Source organism: Chelonoidis abingdonii, chromosome 20 (genome assembly GCF_003597395.2).
Source record: "Chelonoidis abingdonii isolate Lonesome George chromosome 20, CheloAbing_2.0, whole genome shotgun sequence".
Classification (NCBI taxonomy): Eukaryota; Metazoa; Chordata; order Testudines; family Testudinidae; genus Chelonoidis; species Chelonoidis abingdonii.
In genome coordinates this window covers 17063705-17087296 of record NC_133788.1, presented here as the reverse complement: position 1 = coordinate 17087296, position 23592 = coordinate 17063705, and the positions used below count along the sequence as shown (strand labels likewise).

General features: G+C 43.0%; 1 protein-coding gene across 1 annotated transcript in view; it reads left to right on the top strand.

Moving 5' to 3' along the window:
- The window catches only part of AATF (apoptosis antagonizing transcription factor), a 75301-nt gene that overhangs the window by 38692 nt on the left and 13017 nt on the right, over nt 1-23592 (top strand). The window contains exons 8-10 of the mRNA XM_032779295.2: nt 6869-6936; nt 10937-11017; nt 14530-14601. Of these exons, the coding sequence (XP_032635186.2) occupies nt 6869-6936; nt 10937-11017; nt 14530-14601 (221 nt within the window). The remainder of the gene's footprint in view (nt 1-6868; nt 6937-10936; nt 11018-14529; nt 14602-23592) is intronic.

Here is a 23592-nt window from a genome sequence, read left to right as displayed (position 1 = left end):
CTTGCTGCACAGTTTTTGAGTTTAATCTCAGGATATGACAGCAGAAGTAACCCAGTTGATCTGGCTGTCATGACAAAGGCACCTCCTCAGATATTCAGGTCCCAGACCGCTCAGAGATGTATAGATTGTACCTACTGCCTTGTATTGCAGCCTGAAGCAAAGAGGTTGGACAGGAATGGTATACCTCGCAGTGACCTATCCCAGTTAGGAGGCAAGCAGCAGTATTCTGTGCCAGGGAAACTCCTTATAGAGTACCCTGCAGTAATGCAGTCTGGAGTGAACGTTGATTAGATACACTGTGGTCACAGTGGTGCTGTTAATCCATTCAGGATTCAGGAAGACATCTCCCTCTTGAGATTGCTTAGGTTCAGTGCCAATATAAAGAGTCCAGATGGATGTCTGAGGGTTGGCATTGTACCTTTCAGCAAAGCAACACAGTAGAGCAGGGGTTCTCAAACGTCATTGCTTCGAGACCCCTTTCCGAGAACAAAAATTACTGACCCCAGGAGGAGGGACCAAAGCCTGAACCTACCCAAGTCCCGCTGCCCCAGGGGTGTGTGTGTGTGTGTAGGGCCAAAGCCAAAACCCAAGGGCTTCGGCCTCGGGCAGTGGATCTTGGGTTTCGGCCCCAGCAAGTCTAAGGCAGCCCCGGCAACCCCATTAAATGTAGTTGTGACCCACTTTGGGTCCACCTCACAGTTTGAGAACTGCTGCAGTAGAGCATGAAGATATGGCAACTTCTGGAACTACTTTTTTTCTTATGCGTATTAGCAGTCAAACAATGATAGAAGCATTGCGGAAGTTGTGTTGATAAATCATTGGATGATCTCTTTGTGTTTATGTACCATGTACTTGGATGCAGACAGCCTTCTGCAAGTTAGCATTTGTAATGAAAACTGAAATACTTTAGAGACAAGACGTTTGTAGTTAACGTTTTGACTAGTGGAGTCCATTCTAAATAGACCTTGGATTTCTGATGTTTCAGAAACTCTTCCTGCCTGAGATTCATCAACATAGTGACATGTATTTGTCCTCCAAGATCTTGTGTTCATATATAAAGATGCCTTAGGAACAAAGGCGTCTCCACAGATGTATTCAGAGCTCAGTGCAAGTTTAAACAGTAAGTGATTTAGAAGTTAGCATGCACGTTGGGCAGGTAATGAATAGAATATATATTGTGTGTGTCTCATGAATCCGATTGATGGGATCCTGTCAACGCTTTCAAAGCTTCTACCATAAATTGCTGCCTTTCTTATCTTGATGCTTTTAGGATATCCACAATGCAGTCACACATGTACTCGATGTGTTATAACTACAGCGAGGGTCTGTAATTTATCAAAGATGTTCATCTTGGGGATTCTTACCCCACCACTTGCTTCTGGCAGTATTATAGCCAGAATACTGGGCTAGGTGGACCAGTGTTTCAATCCAGTATGAAACTACCCCTTGAGAGTATCATCATGAATGAGTAATGATGGGACCTCTATAGAGATGATTTTACAATGAAATAGGTTACACCTGCAATAGTTATGATGCTTTTGATTAACCTAAAATAACTCACTAGTTCGTACCACTGCTTGTGTCTGTGCTTCTGGGAGCTGTTTCTCAACCATTTAGAGTAAAAATAAATAAATATGGGAAATATGTAGGGAGTATGTTATAAAGTAGATGCGTGTACTGTGTGTGTATTTTTATACTGTGTGTGTATATTGTATACTGTTTTAGGGGTGGGTACTATTAATGTGTTTAAGAGGGCTTGTGCAATTCTCTTCTCTCACTGTCAGGATAAATTATCCACCAAGGACCAGTTCCCCGCAATACAAACTAAGGTTGTCTTAAAAAACAGTGCCCTTGTGATGTATTTATGATCTGTATTTCCAGTTTGCATATGGGGAAACCTGAGGCACAAAGAGGTTAGGTGACTTTCCCAAGGTTGTACAGTGAATTGGTGTCAGAGTTGGGACTAGAACCCAAGTTGCATAACTCGCTCCCCATGCTTTATCCATTAGTCTGTGTTGCTCCCATGTTATATATCATTGCAATTATTTATACTTCTGTGTGCTGGAAAGGGCAACGTCCATGTAAGCATTTTCCAGGCTGTGGGTAAATTGATACTGTACATGAAGAAGGAGTCGTGAATTTTCATAGTAGTAATTGGAGAAGGGATGGAACAGGAAAACTGCCTTTTATTCTTCAAGGCTGTGGATTCCATTACTGGGCTGCAGTCTCCCAGTCTCTGCCAGCACTACCCAGTAGCTTTTCCTATGCACTTGTGTCAAAGCACCAAGATAAGTGGGGACGGTAAACAGGACATTGCTAGAATAGGAAGAAACCCCTGGAACATAGCCACACCATTTCTCCTTGTTTTTAAAACTCTCTCCCTCCCACCTTGCTTCTGACAGAATATTGACTAGAAACCAAGATCCCATTTTTGCTTAGCCTTAAGGGCAGCTGTTTACAGAGTAGCAGTGTTACATAGGTTTACTGTGTCGTATGTCTGTGTAACACTGGATTTGGATCTTGTATTTAGCTGCCAGAAGTGACTGTGATGAAGTGGGAGAGATAAACTGATAGATTGTGTGCCAGAAAGATGTTGGGAATCAATCAGATAAACAGGGCAGAGAAATAGCTTGCTGGTTTCTAGTGATAATAAACAAGTGGCCTCTGGTCCCTGAATTTTTAAATATAATGGCTCTGGTAATAATCTCTGAATATAAGCAAATGAAAAAACATCATGGGAGGTGTTCTTAATGGTGCTTGAGCTGCCTTTTCTCTTTTGCAATAAATGTGTGACTTTTGAAGGTGGGGGTATAAATCTTTCTTTTGTTGTTTGTCTCTACTTTATTTACAAGAAAAAAAACCCCTCAGGAGATATTTATCAGTAAATGTTGGTAAACATTAATTTAATTGTATATACCCACCTGACGCAGAAATATTTCCATCAATGATGATAGAAATTCAAAGATGGACAAAGTAAGAAAAATGCTGCTTGAGAACTTGTTAGAATTTGAGTTAAGACTATTTGCTTTTTATAGTTTGACATGTGAAGTTGACAAAGTTGTGTTTTAATGGTTATCAAGCTTTAACTTTTTGAATCTCTTGTATCTACTGTCATTAAATGATGTCTGCCAACCCCCATAATTTTCCACATCTGTTAAAATTTAAATAATCAAAAATGCTAAAAATAAATATACATTATTAGTCATCAAAATGATATTAAAAATAAAAATCAAATTCTGCCAAGTCTATTTATAACACTTTTTTTGGAAGAGGGGCTGGTTTTCACCTGCTTTTTTCAGTGATTTGCCCGTGCTGTTGGAATCCAGATAGTGCATTAGTTTCTTACATAGAGCAATACTTGAGGACATCTTTTAATGTCACAGCTGTGCAGAGGTGATTGGAAGCAGAGTCTAAGGCAGGCTCTTGTAAATGACAGTGTTTGGGGGTGGAGGAGAATGTACTAAGCTGCCACTCCATCTGTTTGGTGTTGCATCATGGTCGTACAGTTCTTGCCCCCAGAGTTTTGGCTGCCAGCTGGAGTCAGGTATATTCTCATTCTTTCATCTTGCCTGCATGTACTCCTCTAGCAGGGTAAGCTTTGCATCAGCATTGTGACTTCTCCCCACCTCACGCTCAGGGGCTTTGAGGGGCACTGATTGAAATGAATGGAGATCTTTCTGTCGATTGTTATGGTACCTTAATTGGTCACTGGATTCTAGATGTCTTTGTTGTGCAGAAGTACAAGGCAGGGGAAGCCCTCCTTAGATATCTTTGCAAAAGACAAAAAAAGTCTGTGATGCTTCAGTTTCTTTTGAGTTTCAAATGCCTGTTGTATTAATTTAGATGGAATATATGAGTCAAAGGTGTTAAAATAAGCCAGTCACTGTCCATCATTAAACAGGATCTGGGGTTTGGTATACAGAAACCTCAGCCTGTTCATTACCATGGTGCAAACACCATTAAAAATCCTTTCAACTCTTCATTTAAAAATACAGAAAAGAACTAAAAGAGTTAAAGGATTTGGAAGGTTAAGTATTGATTAAAACTTTCATTTTAACAACATTTCTTGTTTCCTTTCCTGTTAACCGGAGAGAGTTTTAGAAGGAAACCCTCCTTTGTTTGACAATCTCTTAGATGGTATCAAAGATGGTGATATCTGTCCTTTTGGGGAAAAGAGAAGACTTTAGTTGAGATGAGCTGCAGCTGTTATTGAAGTTTGATCCCGTTTCATCTCAGGTGGTGTTGGGGGATTCTGTTGGAGCTGGTAGGGGTGGTGACGTCATCTTGTTACCTCTCTTTGGCCGAACTGGTCAGGGGGTCCCTCAGGATGAGGAGAAAGATGGTCCGAGGTCCCTGTAGACAGTGGGGTTGACAGCCGTGATGAAGCGCGCGTCAGTAGTTTCCATCTGTTCTTTCTATTTCCCCCCCCGAGTGTCTTCCTTTATGAACCCAAAAAGAGAGCGATGGGTAGCATAGCTCATCCCCTCGTTATTTTGTCCCCCAATTGGGCCTAATATCTGACACTCCGATTTTGGTTCAGTATTTTCTAGTTCCACATCTTCTGTATTTGCCAAGCATGATTTTAACATAGTCCTTGAACCATCTCAGTAGGTCCTTTTGTTGACAGTCTCTGTCTCCTTTTCCCATCAATATTTGTTGTTATAGGTTATTGTGACATCTTATGAATCTTCACATACTTTTTACAGTTCAGTGCAAATTAGAGTACATTTGTAGGCCCAGTTATCACAACAAGAACTCTGTACTTCAATTCATTCGTGAATGAAACAGTGACATTTTGGGAAGTCTGCAACTTGGGACGTCATGTTGTGTTTATTTTTGTTCTGTACGCAAACTATTCAGCATATAATATATAGCTTGTGGTGTTAAACAGACATTGGTCAGGTATCCCAGAAGGCTGCATGCGACACCTTACTGGCTGCAGGAAAACACGCAAATAAAACCCAACTGTTTTCCCCAGAACTTGGAAAGGAATAGGAAAGCTTGTTTTAGCATCTGTATGCTGGCTGTAAAGCGTTCTGTCTTACCAGGGTGTGACTCTTTCTTTGTGTAGAATTCATTGTAGAATCACCACTTTTTCTGCAGTTCCACTTTTTTTTTTTCCCTGACAAAAGCCACTCAATATCAGCCTTTCGGTTCAGACAATGGGAGCCCCTCCTAGATCACTGCTAATTGTAAATGATAGAAGGCATTGAGTAGCCAGATGTTGCAATACGCTGGTCTCATGGAGGGAAAAGGAGTCTGAGGGAAATTGCTTGGCATATAGGACCAAGTTCTATAAGTGGGTACAATTCCATTCAAGACAATAATATTTGCAATGGGATTAGATGAAATAAAAATGGTGTGTGTGTGTAGGTTAGGGTGATCAGATGTCCCAATTTTATAGAGAGAGTCCTGATATTTGGGGCTTTGTCTTATATAGATGCCTATTATCCCCCACCCCCATCCTAATTTTTCACATTTGCTGTCTGGTTACCCTAGTGTAGAAATAAACTTCCTGTCTTGGGCATGTTTTTGCATATTTGCCTAGTATAATGGGCGTGCGCACACACACACACACACTATAGCTATTGATCTATCTATCGATCTGTCGATATATCTATCTCATGGGGATATACAAAGAGAGAGAGAGAGATTCCTCTGAAGCATCTGGAACTGGCAGACAGGTTACCCTACCCGCTGTTGGTCTTATTTTGCATGACAGTTCCTATGCTCCCATGAGCTACACCTTCATACATCACCTAGGACTGCACTGTTTGTATTGCGAGAACGCTTGGATGCCCAACTCAGATCATGGCTTGTAATCTTCAGCCTACTTCACTCCTTAAGTTCCCCTAAGAAATGGTGCTGAATTCTCCAGGATGGCTTTGAGTTTTCAGGTACTGGCCAGCACTGGTTGATCCACCACCATCCCACTCATTTAGACTTAAGATCACCAGTTCATTGTCCCATGGTGGGAGACTAATGTTTGATCCAGTGTGCTACAGCAGTGGTCCCCAACCTTTTCGTCTGGCAGGTGCCAGACGAAGGACCGTGGCGGCAGTGGAGCATCCGCTGAAATGCCACCGAATTTCTGCGGCATTTCAGTGGCGACACCTCTCGATGACATCCCTTGTCGGCAGCAAGCGGCGTCACCGAGAGGCGTCACTGCTGAAATACCGCAGAAATTTGGGGGCGACGCCTCTCGATGATGCCGCTTGCCGCTGATAAGTGACGTCATTGAGAGGCGTCATCGCTGAAATTCAACGGCATTTTGGCGGATGCTCCATCGCCGGCCAGGATGCGGGCGCATTTAGATGTCCCCGCGGGCGCCAGCACCGCATTGGGAACCCCTGTGCTGCAGCATCCTTCCCCTCTATATCTGCCTGACTTTCTCAGCTGATACCGATGAGGCGGGATAAACTAATCATAAAATGATGAAGGGAATGCTGCACTAGTCATTGATCCATCTGAAATTAACTGTAGCACAATAAGTCTTCCTTATGGCCTTCAGTGATATGCTCCGGTCATGATTTTGTTTTGTTTTGTTTTTTCCCCCCTAAAGAAGAGGTTAATATAAATTCACCTGCTCTTTTGCCACTGGGTTTTGTTTTATTGATTGTACTTCTTTCAGAGTAGTCCCCACCATGTCAGTCAAAATTCCTGCTGTCTTTTAAAGCTAGCGGTGGCTAAGAAAACAATAATGCCTTTGGTACGTGGACAGGGTTTCATTAAAAAATAAAATAAAAATTAAGGCAATGAGGCACACAAATTCCACCTAGCTTCCTTAGGCTCCTTTGAAAATCTCAGACTCAGTGCTGACCTGAGTTTAATGTGCTTTTACATTTGGTTATTCTCTTCCCTCCTCTAGCTTCTTCGAGAACTTATAGAAAGGAAAACTAGTTCGCTAGACCCCAACGATCAGGTGGCCATGGGCAGGTAAGTGATGAGCTGTAGCTGTCTGTATGCTCTGTAACTGGCTTCACCCCACAGTCACTTCAATTCCATGAGTGTAAAACTTCCCAAAAGTTCCCAATCCTGCTTCTTTATGTGTGACGGGTTCCCTCCGGGGTGCCACCTGGAATTGGGGTACCACTGAGCCCTCTGATCCACCAGCCTGGGCTCCGTCTCTCACTGTCCTGCTGTGACAAGCTGCAGACCTACTCCCAGTCCTACACTTTCATCAGCATTCACACAGGTAGGGACACACCCAGCTGCAATTATATGCAGGCTCTTTGACTAGCCACTTCACGAACCAACAGTAGAAAGGCTAAAGCCAAAGTAACTCTCAGCTCCCCAGGCACATCCCCCCTCTGGGGCATAAACCCAAAATGATACCGTCTTGCACTGCACAGGGAACTGTACAGTGCAAGCTCATAGAGTTCACCCCCCCACTCCTCAATGTGGAGAGGAATATGCAACAGCCTTTGCCCCTAGAGCTATGATTTCCCATGCACTTTACTCCAACTCATTGGTTTAGATAAAGCAAAAACAAGTTTATTAACTACACAAGATAGATTTTAAGTGATTATAAGTGATAGCAAACAGATCAAAGCAGATTGCCTAGTAAATAAACAAAAACGCAAACTAGGTCTAAGATACTAGAAAGATAGGATGTAAATTAGCAAATTCTCACCCTGGCTGATGATACAAGCAGGCTGCAGATTCTTAAGGCACCAGCTACGCTTGCTTTGCAGCCTGGAATCCCCAGGTGTTTCATACACAGGTTAGAAATCCCTTTAGCCTGGGTCCAGCACTTCCCATAGTTCAGTCTTTGTTCCTCCGGTGTTTCCAGGAATCTTCTTGTGTGAGGCGTGAAGAAATACCAATGATGTCACTCCCTGCCTTGTATAGCTTTAGCATATGGCGGGAGCCCTTTGTCCCAAACCTCAGTTTGTGGAAAAACACTGACATCCCAAGATGGAGTCCAGAGTCATGTGGCCTGGTCACAGGCCCTTGGATACCTTGCTGAGTCATAGCAGCCATTACCTACAGGCTGTCTGAAACCTTTTCAAGAAGGCTCACCCGGTGATGGATACGTTTTTTCTAAGACCTATTATTTTCCCTAATGGCTCATTACCCTGAATAGGCCCTTCCTCACCCACAATCTAGACTGAAAGCATCTTGCCTAGTGGGCATCACCCAGGTGTAACTACATTTGAAATACAGCTACACAGTCAATATTCATAACTTCAGATACAAAAATGATACATGCACACAAACAGGGTAATCATATTCAGCAAATCATAACTTTTCCAGTGACACCTCACAGGACTTATCTTGTGCAAAATGCATCATAATTATGCAATAATCATGTCATAGAATAATAACACTATGACCAATATGGGGTCAGTGTTACAGTATGCTTTTGCCATTGACTTCATGGAGAGCAATTGGGTGTAATAAGATGATTGGTTAAAAGCAATGGCATACTATCAGCGAGGCAGGGTCTTCTCAGTGAGGACTTTATGGCTCTGGACTACCAGAACTTGTATTTGCTGGCCTTCATGTTGCAGGGCCCCACTGGTTTGCCCAAACTTGGAGAGGTGAGGTCTTGTAACAAACTTTGGGACTATTGAATTCAGGCTACGTCTTCACTACCCGCTGTACTGGCGGGTAGCAATCGATTACTCGGGGATCGATATATCGCGTCTCATCTAGACGGGATATATCGATCCCCAAACGCGCTTATATCGATTCTGGAACTCCACCAACCCGAACGGAGTTGCGGAATCGACAGGGGGAGCCGCGGACATCGATCCCGCGCCATGAGGACGGTGAGTAATTCGATCTTAGATACTTTGACTTCAGCAGCTGAAGTTGAGTATCTGAGATCGATTTTCCCCCGTAGTGTAGACCAGCCGTCAGTTGTTGGTGCAGCACCTAGAGGACTGGTTATAAACAAATAAAACCGATAAATCACCCCAATAATAAGAAATGGCTTAAAGATGATGCCTGAAAGCATTATTACTCTTTTGCAGCCAGGCTTATTTCTTTCAAAGCCACCTGCACTCTTTCTTGCTTTCCTGTCTACTTCCTATCAGACTCCCCAAGTTTGGGGGAAAGAGTCTTGCTGTAGCCTGACAAATGTGCTCCAGATGAAGTGACTGGTGAAATTTGGGATCAGATTATGAACTCTGATTTGTCATCATATAAAGAATAAAACTTGCTGTGTAATGTAGGGTTCCCTTGTATTCACCTTCCCTGCTGTTTAAAAAAAAAAGAGAGAGAAAAGGTACAGTACAATTAAAACAGCATAGGGGAATGTTTCGTATGTGCCAAAAAATAAATTTATGCTTTGAGAGGAAGCTCTTATTTCTCACTCTAATTCTGTGGCAAGAAAATACGGAACATTCCAAATACTGCTTAATGAACAGTATACATTTAAATAGCCACAGGACATAATTTAGAAAAGCATAAAAGGAAAAGAAAGCTGAAAACAATAGAATAGAATTCTCCACTGAAAAGTGATATGGGGATGTGTGTATAGGGGGAAAGGAAGGGAAAATGCTTTATGAAATTTTGTGTTGGTGAAATAACTTTTTATCCATGTGAAATATGACTTGAATTTTAGTGCAGTAGGTCAAATTTATTTTGTGTATGTCTGAAATATTGTGGAAAGCTATTCACTATAATTTAACATGGCATAGCCAAAATTGCATTTAAGTGGTGGTTACATTGTACATTTATCTGACTTTACAATAAAATAGATTACAGTAATTAAGATTATATTAAGATTGCGGTAATTGGATTTTGCTAGATTTTTCCCCCTGATGTTGGGTTTTCATTGTATAAATCAGGTAAGAGGACGCTTGTTTCTTTTTTTTTTTTTTTTTTAACGTTTGTAGCTAGTAGCAGTTTATTCGCCCCCCCATGGAAACTTCTTTGACTTGAGCAAGCTCTGTTTGAGGAATTGAATCCTCCCTTCTAAACAGTGATGGGGAATAAGCAGCAGTTTCTGAATTTGCTTGTTGCTTTCCTTTTGTTTGTTTTTATTAAGAAATGCACTTAACATTATGCCATGGTTTTGGTGAGGGATTTGCCAGATATTATAGTCAGAGGTAGTGGGAAAGAAACACTCGCTTGTAATTTTATATATGGTTTCCAAAAGCCTGGAAGGAAACTAATTCAAATGGAACTGCTGTATAACGTTAAATTTGTTTATGAAGTTAGGGTAACCCTCCTCACTTAAAGAATCAGCTACATATGTAGCTTATGATCAATGGAGATAGGTAAACAATCTATTCTACTGCGTGCTTTCTTTATACAAAATACAACTTATTGTAATAGCTGTTGAAACAAGCAAACAAATGCAGTAATCCTTTAAGGGTTTTCACTGGCCTTAGCATTTCTGTTTGATGAAGAAAATCTTTTGAATTCTAAAGATTCTTTCTTTCTTTTTTAAAAAATGATCAATAGGCAAGAAAGAATAAAAACATAGTGCCAGATTGTACCCGCTGTGGCTTTTTCCTGCACACCGGACGTGAATTCCCACTGAATATTAATCATTGCATCAGGACCAGGCTGACTTAACTGTCTCCCACAGAATGGCTGAGGCTTCAGCCCCTGAGATCTGCCAGAGTCCAGGGTCATCTACACATAAGCCCTTAGTCTCTGCGATTCCCTGTGCTCGCCTGTTTGTAGCTATGTACTCCTCCTCGGGGCATTTCAGTATGTAGCACGAGGAGACTGGTGTGTGCTAATGAAAACGAGGGCAGCGTTAGCTTGCAGTGGCGTCCTGTACAGGGCTCAGGTGATGGACAGTGCCACAGTTATTTAGGGTAGCAACTTTTGGGCGAAGAACAATGCTGTGGGCATTTGAGCTTTTAAAACTGCATTTCCATGGCTTTTACCATTGTTACCTTGTGATTCTTCCCAAAAATTGGCCTGGTAAAACTGCCCTAGCAATGATACGTAACCACCACTTTGGATTCCCCAGGCAGTGGCTGGCCATACAGAAGTTACGAAGCAAAATACAGAAGAAAGTGGACCGAAAAGCCAGCAAAGGAAGGAAAATCCGGTGAGTGGCAGCTTCTTCAAACTACAGAGAAGTAGCTCTTGTCTCACCAGTTGTCACCCGACTGCCCTGTTTTGGCACTGAAATGCTTTGCCAGACTTGTTTTGTCCTTGCAAGGTAGAAGATGTTGCTTTTGAGACATGCCCATTGAGGGGAGGGAGCTCTTAATGAATCTAACTAAAGATCAGTCGGATATAATCAGGGTGGGAATTGGCCAAATCAGTCCTTACAAGAATGTTCACTGGGCATAAAAAATGTCAGGCATTTCTAAAAGTCTCTCCCTCAGAGATTGAGGGCCACAAGTCCCAATGGGATTTGTGCCCCTAAATCCTTCAGGGCTAGATTTACAAAGGTATTTAATTGCCTAAAGATGCAGGTAGGTGCATATGCCTGTGTTAGGCAGCTAATTGCGGTAAACTTTCAATAGAGATGAGGTGAGTGAGGTAATATCTTTTAGTAAACTTTCAATGGGAGTTAGGTGCCTGTCCGGGTGAGGTGCTCTTGTCAGTCCCACTAGCCACTTATCTGCATTTTTAGGCACTTAAATTCTTTTGCAGATCTGGCCCGTAGTCACTACAATTTGTGACCTTTTCCTTCTCATGTTTGCATTTGCAAACTCTTCCCGGTTGTGGGGTGACGCTGGAAAGTGCGTAGAGGAGCTGGGATTTGTTCCCCTTTGCAGAGCAGGTGCGTTGCTCTCCCTGAGTTCAGAGTGACTGCATGATTTGTAGTGGAGGAGGCATTTGTGGCACAGAGGCACACTGGAAAGCTGCGCTGCTTCCTGAAAAATCTGCAACATTAACCATCCTTTTGTGAGTAAACTATAAATCTTGAGTTTAGATGACATCTGATAGAAAGTCAGTGGAGTCAGTGTGGGTCAGGCCTGGCATAGCCATTTTTAAGATAGATGTCGTAAGATAATTTATTAAAAGAGCTACCAGTTATTTTGTTGGCCTGAAAAGCCTGTAATTATTGACTATCAATATTCTGTTCTGTCAGCATCACACATAATTGGATATATTCATGATTCAGTCAAAACTACTGACAACATCACACAACTGAGTCAGACTCGTAAACCTTTAGGAATAATGGGGCAAGTCTCTCATGGTGTGTCATCCATGCACTTCAGAATTCCTGGGAGATCAGAACTCCCTCCGCATCTGTGGCTTCTTACATGTCAGCTATCTTTTTAAACAAGAGTTGCGCTGACCTAATGTATAGAAAAGAAGAAAATATGCATTTGCTGATGTATGTGATTAATGCACAGTTAAATCCTATCATCTTTCCAGGATGGTCTGGTGGAGAGGGCTGGAAACCAGACAGACTAGGTTCAATTTTTGGCTCTGCCAGTGGGTCACTGTGTGTGTGTGTGTGTGTGTGTGTGTGTGTGTGTGTGTGTGTGTGTGTGTGTGTGTGTGTGTGTGTGGTTACTGAGTGATTGACTAAATGTCTCTGCACTTCCATTTCCTCCTCTGCAGAACGTGGATAGACGTTACTTATCTTTTGTAAAGCACCTTGAGATCCGGGTGTGAAACGTGCTATGTAAGCACTAAATATTAATTGCTGTCACTTATCATTGTAGTCCATCATCATCATACTGGCTTTCCACACCTTTCTGTGCTTTAAGATGTTGGGACGAAGGGTGCTGTGTAAGTGCAAGATGCTATCGAGGATTCTCTAAGCACTTTTAGAAGCGCCTGGCCTCTTAGCGCTCCAGTGAGGGAGATGAGTGCTATCCCCATTTCACAGATGGGGAAACTGAAGTACCAGAGGGTGAGATGAGACTTGCCTGTAGTCACACAGTCCATCTTGGCAGAAGAAGAACTTGGGAGTCTTGTCTCCCAAATCCCTTCTCTCACCCACTAGACCATATCGCTTCCTGAGTGGATACCTATGAGTTATAGATTTCTACTTCTCATGGAATAATTGGGCAGCTGTGACTTGGGATGTCTCACAGTGTCTGTAATTTAATACTTTTAATCTGATAGACTGGGGATTTGGAAGCTCACATTTTAAAAGTGTGAGTGTAACTAGAGCTGGGCAGACAATTAGTGGTGGACAATTTATTAGTGTAATTAAGCCCTTTTTTCCAGTTCACAAATTGTCACTGAACATACCGTGATTTGTATGAATGCATTATTTGTCAATATCACTTAAGTGATCCCATAGAGTGAAATACGTTCTCTTGTTTCATATTTCATCCTGTTGATTTTTTTTGTCGTTTGTGGCATTTGTTTGCTCTAGTCACGGTATTATTTCTGTTCCCTGATTGGATGACTCTGCAATGATATAAGAGGGCGATTGCGTCGATGAGGAATGACAAAGATCTGGGTTGGTGCACAAAGGTCCATGTTGAGGATGAATGTGGTTATTTGCATGAAGAGCCATTCTGCAATATTCATGCGAGCTAAAACTCTCTCCAGGGAATGTTCCTGGATAAGAGAACAAAAAGGGGTTTAAAGGTGCCCAAGTGGAAAGGTGGCTCGTGAATCCTTTTGCCTGCTATTCATCAAGATGTAAGAATAGGAATGACTTGGGTAAAACGTTTTGGACTTGGGCAGCCAGCAGAATACTTTACGTAGAAAGCTGGCGGGTTGGAATCTCCTGCTTTAAAGACTAAGGGTGTAAAATCAGTGGCCTGTTCTGATTTCCTCTGTAGTCTGTTCAGATTTTATTTAGCAGGTCCCAGAGCGTGAGGGGTGGGCAGGCTTCTGCAAGTTTCTGACCTAGTGGGAAAAGCAAACTGGGGATTGGGCTTTCAGAGGTGCAGTGTATCCCGGGGAGGCAGCTTGTTCTGGTGGACAAGTAACTGGACTTGGAGTCAGGAGCTCTGCCACTGTGTGACTTTGGGCAAATCACTTCACCTCCCTGTGCCTCTGTTGTTCCCTGCCCACCCCTTTGTCTGCCTGCTCTTTTTTTTTTTTTTTACCGTAAATTGTCCAGAAGAGAGGCTGTCTCTTATGTTTATATAGCTGCAAGCACAGTGGAGCCTCAGTCTTGGCTGGAGCCTCTGGGTCCTACCATGACAGATGATGATAATTCATGAAGGGAGACTGGTATTGTGGGAAAGCCTCTAGTAATCTAACCCTGCTCCCACCAGTGGCTTTTTGTTTGGGCACCAGCGCTAAAGAGTGACTAAAAGACACTGTTGGGGAGGAAGTTGAACGCAGAGTCTTTGATTGATCAGAGTTTTTTGTCTTGGAATAAAGTTGCGGTGCAAGTGTCCTGCTCGAGGACGCGGGAGTGTTTCGCTTTTGGCTGTGACAAAATGTGATTGGTTTATTACTGCTCATCCACTGTGTGGCCTATGTTATCATCTGGCTTTTATTCCCCCCTCGTTAGCGTTAGAAAGGGTGGAAAAACTAACAACTCGAAATAGAGCGTCATTAAGCATTGGCCAGCAAGGGAGCCAGCATTTCCATTTCGGGGACTGGGACATTTCAGTGCAGGCACTGGCATTTCCTTTTCTGTAATAGTTACTAATGTGCTGTCTGTTTATTTCCTGCCTTATTCAGGTATCATGTCCACAGCAAACTGGTGAGCTTCATGGCACCTATTGACCACTGTACAATGAATGATGATGCCAGGTGAGTAATAGATTAATTATGGTTCTCAAATGGCTTCATGACAGCATGATATTGACCTGTTCTTCAGTCGGTCACCCTCTCCATTTCTTCTTATCAGTTAACCATTTGTCACTGGCATCATAGCCTGGGTGTCTTGGCCACGTCTGTCCAGGCAATCTAGCTAAGCTTTCACTCCTGCAATTACTGTAAAACCAAATGAGAAGTTTCTATAAATCTTGATGCCTACTCTGTGGTTCCTGCTTTAAAAATCCCCCAGATTTGAAAATCTCTTCATTTTGGAGCGTGATTATGGACACAGAGAGCCAAATTCCCCACTGTCCATTGGCTGAAATCCCAGTTTAGAAAAATAATCAGGCTCTTTGCGTCAGGACTGGAGAGTTATATGCTATAGTCTTGTGAGTTTTACGTAATATAAATGCTGTCAGTACAGCTAACGACCAGAAGAAGGAAAGTCACTTACAAGATGTCTATTGTTTATTCCTATTTAAATAATAAAAATGTCTGTACAAGGCTGTAGGAGCACATTAATTAGTAAAGGTAATCAAAACAGTGTAGCTATGAGTTTGACTGCCGGTAAGTGTTTTTGTGGGAGGGAGGTGGGCCTAATTTTCCAATGGATGTATTTATGTTACTTGAGAGACACTTTTCTTCAGGTTCCTCAGACATTTAATCTTCACAGTTAGAGAGATGCCCATGTGTACGTTCATCTGTCTGGAATATGGCAATCACGCTTGTGCTGTTTCTAGTCAGTATCCGTTTGGATAGAGTTGTGGGAGTAATGGAGTAGAATTCAGGGGTCTGTAGAGGTGTCAATAAGTGTCAGTCGTGACCTGTTTTGTGGCAATTGGTAAAGAAGTTGAATATTGCTCTGTTTTTAATACATTAGGACCCCATTTATCTGAACAGGGTGACTGGTTGTTTGGATAAACAGGCAGGCTCTTTGTAGGCACACGATGCCCAGTGGGAGATGTAACAGAGTTTTGGGTAATAGGTTTTCGGGTAAGGAATGTTTAGAATAACGTGTGTCTACTGTATTTACCAGAAAGAATTACTGCCTCTGTGTAGCAGTTGAGTTTCAAATCTCCATGTCTCAACGTCTTTCCTGGCCCTCCAAAAACATAACCGAGCGGGTGCATCGCGCTTGGCTTTCTGGATGTAGCCAGCCTGAAGTGAGTTGTGGGTAGTAGTGAGTTCCTCCTATTCCTATCTCCCTCATGCATCACCCTTGAAGTTTAAGCATGAATGTTCCAGAGGCACACAGGTTATGCTGGTTTAGAGACGCAATGGAGGTCCTTGTGGTAGGTGACTAGTTGGTGGGTCCCGGGTCCTTTTATTGCTTTGTAGATTGTAATTGGCATCTTCAGTTTCACCCACAAGTTTGCAGGCAGCCAGCCAGCAGCATGGGAGTAACACACGCATGCCTTGCTAACTTGGCCAAAAAAGCTTACCGACTTCATTCTGTGCTGCTCAAGTTTCTGGGTGGCCCTGGCAGGTACCCCTGCAGTGACATAGCTTAGGAGTAACACAGGCCTTGATGTCCAGGACAGGCTCTGCAGCACAGTGGAAAGATCACAGTCTTTTGACCAAAGCTCTGTCATTGCTAGATTCTGCCTGGAAGAAAATTCTAAAACCCGATTATTCTCTTGACCTCTTACAATAAAAAGGAATGTGTTTGTTAGAGACACAGGCTGAACATTCCCATTCTCTGATCCACATGTATGCCTGAAGAGGGTTCATTTCATAGAACTTGGGCTGCTCCTTCTTCCATCTTCATGGCTTTTCTGTAAAGATAAGGGTAGATTCTTGGTTTATTTTCACTTTTAAGCTCCGTTGTCATTAATGGCTATAGGGGAAAGGCTGAGGTTGCAACAGCAAATACTCCCTTTCTTGACTATTCATTAGTAAGTTACTCACAGGGACAATGTCGAATCCTTCCTTTTCATAGGTTATTTTGCATGTCCCTAAACTAGTCTCTTCTGCCTTTCTTATAACGTTCTTCTCTCACTACCTATGTTTTTATTTATTTATTTTGTTTTAGTGTAATTAGTGGGTGGCATGGTAGGAAAAAAACCTGTAAGAGCTGGTGCGCACCTTGTGCATAATAATATGCTTGATTCTAATATTTCTCTATCCCAGTATTATCTCCAGTTGACTGGCTGTGACTTACGCACTGAGAATTTTAAATGAGGTTGGGGTGTGTATAATATATATTTGTGTGTGTGTGTGAGATGTAATATATATTCTCCTATAGATTAATCATGCACACACCCCCACGCACACAGAATGAAAGACACCTCAATTTATCTGTGTGTGTGCATAAGTATAAAATAAAAAAGGTGATTATAAGAACCTGGGAATTGTCATAGCACGTAGGCTTGGGCGACCTTGCCATCACTTTGTCAGAGTACAGCAGTTGTGTTTGTTCCAAAAGCTGCACAGAGTAGCCTGCGAGCTGAAACCCCATACAGAGCGCACGCCAATGCTAAATGCACTGGAGCAGCTTGGAGAACAGAGCAGTTCAGGGGCAACTGTAACCTGTCTGAACTGCAGCACACTTCATTGGGTGGCTGTCTGCCCCCACCCACCCCCACTACTTTTCAGAAAGGCACCTTGACTCCCAGCTAAACTACAGAGGGTCCAGCTGACCCTCAGAACCTATTACAGTTAATAGGATGTTATCTGTGTTATGCTCTGTCAACATAGTTATCATTGTGATGAGGGAGAGAGTGTTTGACATTTGGTTTACTGAAAGCATCTCCTAGGGGGCTTTCACTACTTACAGCGGGTTATTCTATTGCTTGCATGTTTTACAGGTTCTTTCTCTGGCAGGGATGGGGGCAGCAGCTGCTGCTGCTCATTGCCTGGGTGTGTGACGTTATTTCTGTCATTAAGTTTATCATCTGCTTTGGGCCTGGTGTACTTTCTAATGGCATTGAAGTTACTCAGCTGGGTTTCTAGCCATACACAATGTTCCAGCTAGCTTGTCGGTTTGTTACCCCCAGCCAGTTGCCAGAGTAGGTTTTCCAGCAAATTTGCCATTGGATTCTAGCTGGTTCTGACTGACGCGTGCTGCTACAGCATGCAAGGTTATTCGTTCAAAATATACTCTGAGGCAGCATCGCTAGTAGATGGGGGCTGAACTGGGAGGGAGACCTGAGCTCTATTCCAGGCTGTCCCTCTGGCTTACTATCTTTAGGGCTGTAGAGTGAGCCCAGGTCTGTAGTGCTGGGCTCTGAAACTCACTTCTGTAGGTCTTTTTTGTTTGCAGTGTAAACATACCCTAGAGATCTTTAGCGCCGCACAGCAGTGTTAGACAACAGTAGAGGAGCGGGTGAGAGGAATGCAGCATCCAATTTAAACTGTGGGTGAATTTAAAACGGGAAAGACACCTATGTGCATGAACATGGGAAAGCAATGATAACACGGGGTAACAAAAGGTACTTTTATTGCTTGCGGGTGTGAATTACTAAATTGCTCAGATGTCTAGAGGCATGACCCCAACGTAAATAAATTCTATACCACCATATGTTGTGGTCTGAAAAGCTTTAAGTCAGAAACAAGTTTTTAAGCCTAAAGAAGGCATTAATTGTTACAGGGTTAGGGAGCTGGGGCTGTAATAAGAGCATGAAATAGATACATTTATGCATAGGCCACTTGGCACCACTCTGACAGTGTAAAGGGGTCTTAAAATGTCCGATTTATGCTTACACCCACTTGCTGTGGAAAGGGACCATCTAGAATGGTGTAAATAAGATTCCAGGTCTCAGGGCTTGTGGGCCAAATTTGCTGAAGAACAAAGTGACTAAGAACAGATCCATTTGAAGAGAAATAACCTTGGGCCTGTCTGCACAAATGTTTAGTTCTCTGCAGGCTGGGATGTGAATCTACTCTGCCTCTTTGAAACGGGATTAGATCAAAGCACATTAACAAATGGTTAATGTACGGCAGCAGAGTCCGTGTGGACAGTCAGTGCACGGCAGGCTCGTACCCCGGTGTGCTGTGAACTAATTGTTCATGTAGACAAGCATCGTGTCTCTTGCTGGCCAGCGTGCAGGGAAAGGGATAAGCAGCGTCTCCTGAGTGGTAAACACCAGAGCGAGATGGAATATTGTTCTACATCCTGAATTTTAGAAAAGAAATGTACAAATACAATACAGCCTCTTAAAGTGCTTTGTCAACATCACTGCCACGTTCCTTCTTATTCTCGCTGCTGCTTGGAATAATAGAATTTGTGCAGGCAATTAATCTTCAGCTTGCCACTTTTTCGTGCACCCAAAACATGGGCATAGCTGTTTAACCTCGTATTCACATATATTACGTTGTAATGTATGGTACACTGATGGCCTCCAACCTTCGATATTTTAAACCCCCTCTGGTATTATTTTAAAGTATATTAGAAAGATGGTTTTATAGCTATTTTAGGGAGTGTGTGTGTGTAGATTTAGGCTTAAGATTTAAATTTAAGACTGGGATTTGTGCACCTATCTGTAGTATCATCACCACATCCCTGTAAAATAGGAAGTGTTATAAATCCCCATTGTACAGAGGGGAACAGAGACACAGAATGGCTAAGTGACTTGCCCAAGGTCACTCAAGAGGTCTGTGGCAGAGCAGGGAATTGAACTCAGGCCCTCCAAATCCCAGGCTAGTGCTCTAACCACTGGGCAATTCTTCCCTAAGTAGTTAGGCTCCCAGCTCCCACTGAAAGTTCCCGCTGAAAGGTAGGGAATTGTCCCTTTGCAGAAGAATAGAGGTTACAAATCCAGGCCTGGAGGAGCTTACCTATCTGTATAGAAATGAGTGTGGTTTTTGTTAGGGTTGACCGCACAGAGTTGTTGATGATAGGCTCGATCCTGCTATTGATCGAGTCACAGTAAACCCTACCCTCAGGAGTAAACATTTCCAGGATTGGGCCCTGATTAGTATGATTGTTTATATTGTGCGTTTTATTAGTATAGTTATCCCAGGGTTAGTGTATGTGTGGGTGTGTTTCATATAGATATAATACATATATTCTCAAAAAAGCAGCTTGTCACAGTGCTTCTAATGATGATGCTGTCCTGGTCATGTAACAACCTTATTATATCCCTTCTGGAAGTTTGAAAACTTGCACAAAGTTGCTCCTTAAAGATATAAATGTTTGGCCCAAACCCTCTTATCTCCCAAGAAGACACAGGCTGTTCTGACAGGTGAAACAAGACTGGGCAAATATGCAACATTGATCTAATCAGTTGGAACAAGAGCAATATTTTAACCAGTGCTACCTTTCAACAGCATCATTAAGGGCTCTCATTACTCTTTTATTAGAGACTCACTCTATTTCTTATCAGATTACAGAATGAACATAACTCATGGCACTGATTTGATCTCTTGTTAAAGAGGATTACAGCTTTGCATTAACTCGGATTGACACGGTTTATAATTCGCTTGTTGATACACCATGCTGGCAGTGTCACATGTTTGACCCCCTCCTCAGCTGTGCTGCAGGAAAGGACACTCATACATCATCATTAAAGATGGCACCCAGCGCAGAAATGGGAAGCAAAAAAGGGGAGGCTTTTCCGCAGTCATGTCAGGAAGAACCAAAAACCAACCACACTCTCAATTGCAAGGTGAAATTCAGAGCAGGGATTTATACCATCCGGGGGAAGGGGACATATGTGTTAGCTTTTACATGGGTTATTTACAGGGGCAAGTGTTTCATTGTTTCAAATCCAAACTTTGTACCGGCCCGTGAGGTGGATTCGTGTGAAGAACATGCATGTGGAAATGTAATGGGATTCTATCACTGTAGAGCTTTCCGAGAAATATCTCCTCTGGTGGGAAAACTTCCTTCTCTTAAGGGACCTGAGGCCCCACTGAGATGATATAACTTTTAGCAAAGTTTGTGCCCAGTTAGCGACTTGGTCTGTGTCATCACATAGCGTAGTTAACACACTGTTACTTACTCTGGGTACTTATGCCATGTGTCTCCTTGCTCCGTTGTCTTCTTGTCAGGCTGCAATACCATTTGGCTGTGTAAACCCGTGCCTCCAGCTATGTCTGTGTAACTGATCTGCCCTTCTCCCAGCTCTCTGTGCAGTGTATATCCCCAGTGTAGTGCCTGCATATGTGTGTTTCTCGCATGCAGGTACTCCGCTGGGATCGGGGGAAGCTGGGCAGGTTATCGCAGAATGCACTGACACAGATGCACAGGCACTGTGTGGTGAGTGAGGATGCACCAGCCTAGTCGTGCTATGCAAAAAGGTGCTCTGTGGACACACCGCATGCATGTGTGGGGATCCGGCCAGTTGGAATGTGCCATGGCCTGGTTACAGGAGTGTGGTTATACCTCTAGCGTAGAGGGGGCCCTGACACTTTTCCATCTCTGATGACTGAGCCTAACTATACAGTAGATATAAAATACATAAATATAGTTATATCTAAAATAAGAGTGTTTCTGCCTGCAGGCCTTTGGAGTCTGCGAGATTTCCCTCCCTCTCTGTAGGAAGAAGCGTTCTTATAGTGCAGGCATCCTCAACTTCCATTCAGGCCCTCACATGGCCTTCTGCTGGAAATATTCATTTGCAGCATGTGTAGAGAGAAGAGGTGATGGCTCGGGGTGCAGTGCAGTTTCCTGCTTCCCCTGCTCCCCGTGTAAGCAATGAAACTGATACTGATGGAGCTTATTTGAATGCCCTTAATAGCACTTCTGTAGCCCCTTCCATCCCAGCATCCCATTAATAGAAACTAAATTGTATTGACCGTCACAGCACCCCCTTGAGGTTGGGAGACATTTATGGAAATAGACACACAGATAGGGGTTGGGAGAGATTTTCTAAAATGCTCAGGGATTTAGGAATACAAGTCTCATTGGAAATTGATGGGTCTTGTGCTCCTAAATTCCTCAGGTGTTTTTGAAAATTTGCCCCTAAGTTACCCTTGCCCAGGGTGACCCCGGATGTGTTTGGCAGAGTCAGGAATAGCGTCCACACATGCTGAGTTCCAGTCCAGTGCCTGAACCCAAATATCATCCTTCCCTTTACATATGTCGGATGACTATTGTAAGAAAACTGTTACGTGTTTTACCACTGGGCTGTGAAATGGAGTCTGCTTGTTACCTCCACATCCATTGGAGTGTGTGCGTACGTATAGTCACCTCTAAAAGTTTTGCAGCGAGAGATTTAAGGAGCTCAGTCTGTTGAGCGTATCAAAAAGTAGATCAAGAGGAGACTTGATTATGGTGTCTAGCGTCTTCTCAGGGAGGAAACAGCAGGTACTCGAGGGCAGCATATCTAGTTAACAAGAACCAGTGGCTGGAAGCTGAAGCCAGACACATTCAAATTAGAAATAAGCGGCTAGTTTTTACCAGGTAGGGTGATTAACCACTGGAACAAACTACCAAGGGAAGAGGTGGATTTTCCATCTCTTGAGGTTTCGAGTCAAGACTCGATGCGTTGTCCAGCACAAGTCACTGGGCTCAGCGCAGGGGTGAGTGAGCGAGGTTCAATGACTTGTGTTATGTAGGAGATGTGAGTAGATGGTATGAGATCCCTTCCGGCCTTAACACCTATTAATCTGTTAAAGTAATTCAGTCATCCCAAATTCATCCCAATAAAGACCCGAGCCCCCCATCTCATAGGGTGGGTGCCTGTAGAATACATAGTATTTTAAAAAAGAGCAGAATACTGGAATCTCCTTCAAACCTCTTGGATTCCAAATGGCTAGAAAAATAAAATGCGGCTGATGCCATTCATGGGCCTATTTCTTACTGCAGTTCTTTTGTATACGATGCAGGTGTAGGGTCAGGCTGGAAGATGGTTCTTTGGTCAGTGCTGAGCTGTGATATCTTGCCCTGTGACATCACCAGAAGGACGTATTTGCTATGAAGCCTTGACAGATTTTTTTCTGCACAGTGAGAGAGGTTCAAGCCAACCATTGCAACATGGTAACCGGTACAGATGTAGTATGCAAATTAACTGTTATAATTGTTGGCTTCCTCCCTTCGTGCACTAGTGAGCTCCTCAGTAACGGCCTTGAAATCATACCGGGCCTGTGCCCAGTAAAGTCAGCAGCAAAACTTCCATTGGCTTCAGTGCACGCAGAATTGGGACCTTTTGGAGTTTGAATCATCTGCCCATATAAAAATGGGCAGGAGACACAAAGTGTGCATGAGGGCCTGGATTTTCCCAACATTTAGAAAGGGAGGGAACTGGGATTTTGGTCCAAGACCATTGCTGATTATATCTATCGACGATATAAAACAGCAACGTGAAAATTTTTTCTAGATTGCAGACTTTATGAAAATACTTGATCTTTATTTTTGTTGTATCCCCACACATCTGGACAACTGTGTGGTGGTGATGGTGGACAGTTGTGTATATATATAATGTATGTACTACGTGTGGTTTATGTGTATATACTTTGTGTGTGTGTGTGTTCATGTGTACAGTATATACACACACCCACCCCTCAACCACACACAATATACCTGGTATGCTTGGGCATGTATGCAATAATTGACACACGGTTGCCTGGTTGTACTTCTGTCTGAGAATTGTTTTAACAAGTCTTACTGCTCTTCAGTTGAATACGTCGAAAGGTAACTATTTTGTCTTCTTAGTAGACACATGAATGGTGTTCACTGAATATATTTTCCCATGGCATAGCATGGAGAAACTCAGTTATCTTTCATTGCGCTGTTCTTAATTACCCCTCTTCCTTCCCCCCCCCCCCCAAAATTCATTACACCCTTTCTCATACACATGCCTACAGTCTCGCGTTTTGTCTCCTGAAAGCATTGTGGTAAACTTGTTACTAGGGTGACCAGATGGCCCGATTTTATTGGGACAGTCCCGATTTTGGGTCTTTTTCTTATATAGGCTCCTATTACCCTCCACCCTCTGTCCCGATTTTTCATACTTGCCATTTGGTCACCCTACTTGTTACCACTGGCAATTTATAAATCGTCACTGGATTTTTTTCTAAAACATGCGCTATAGTTCTACCACG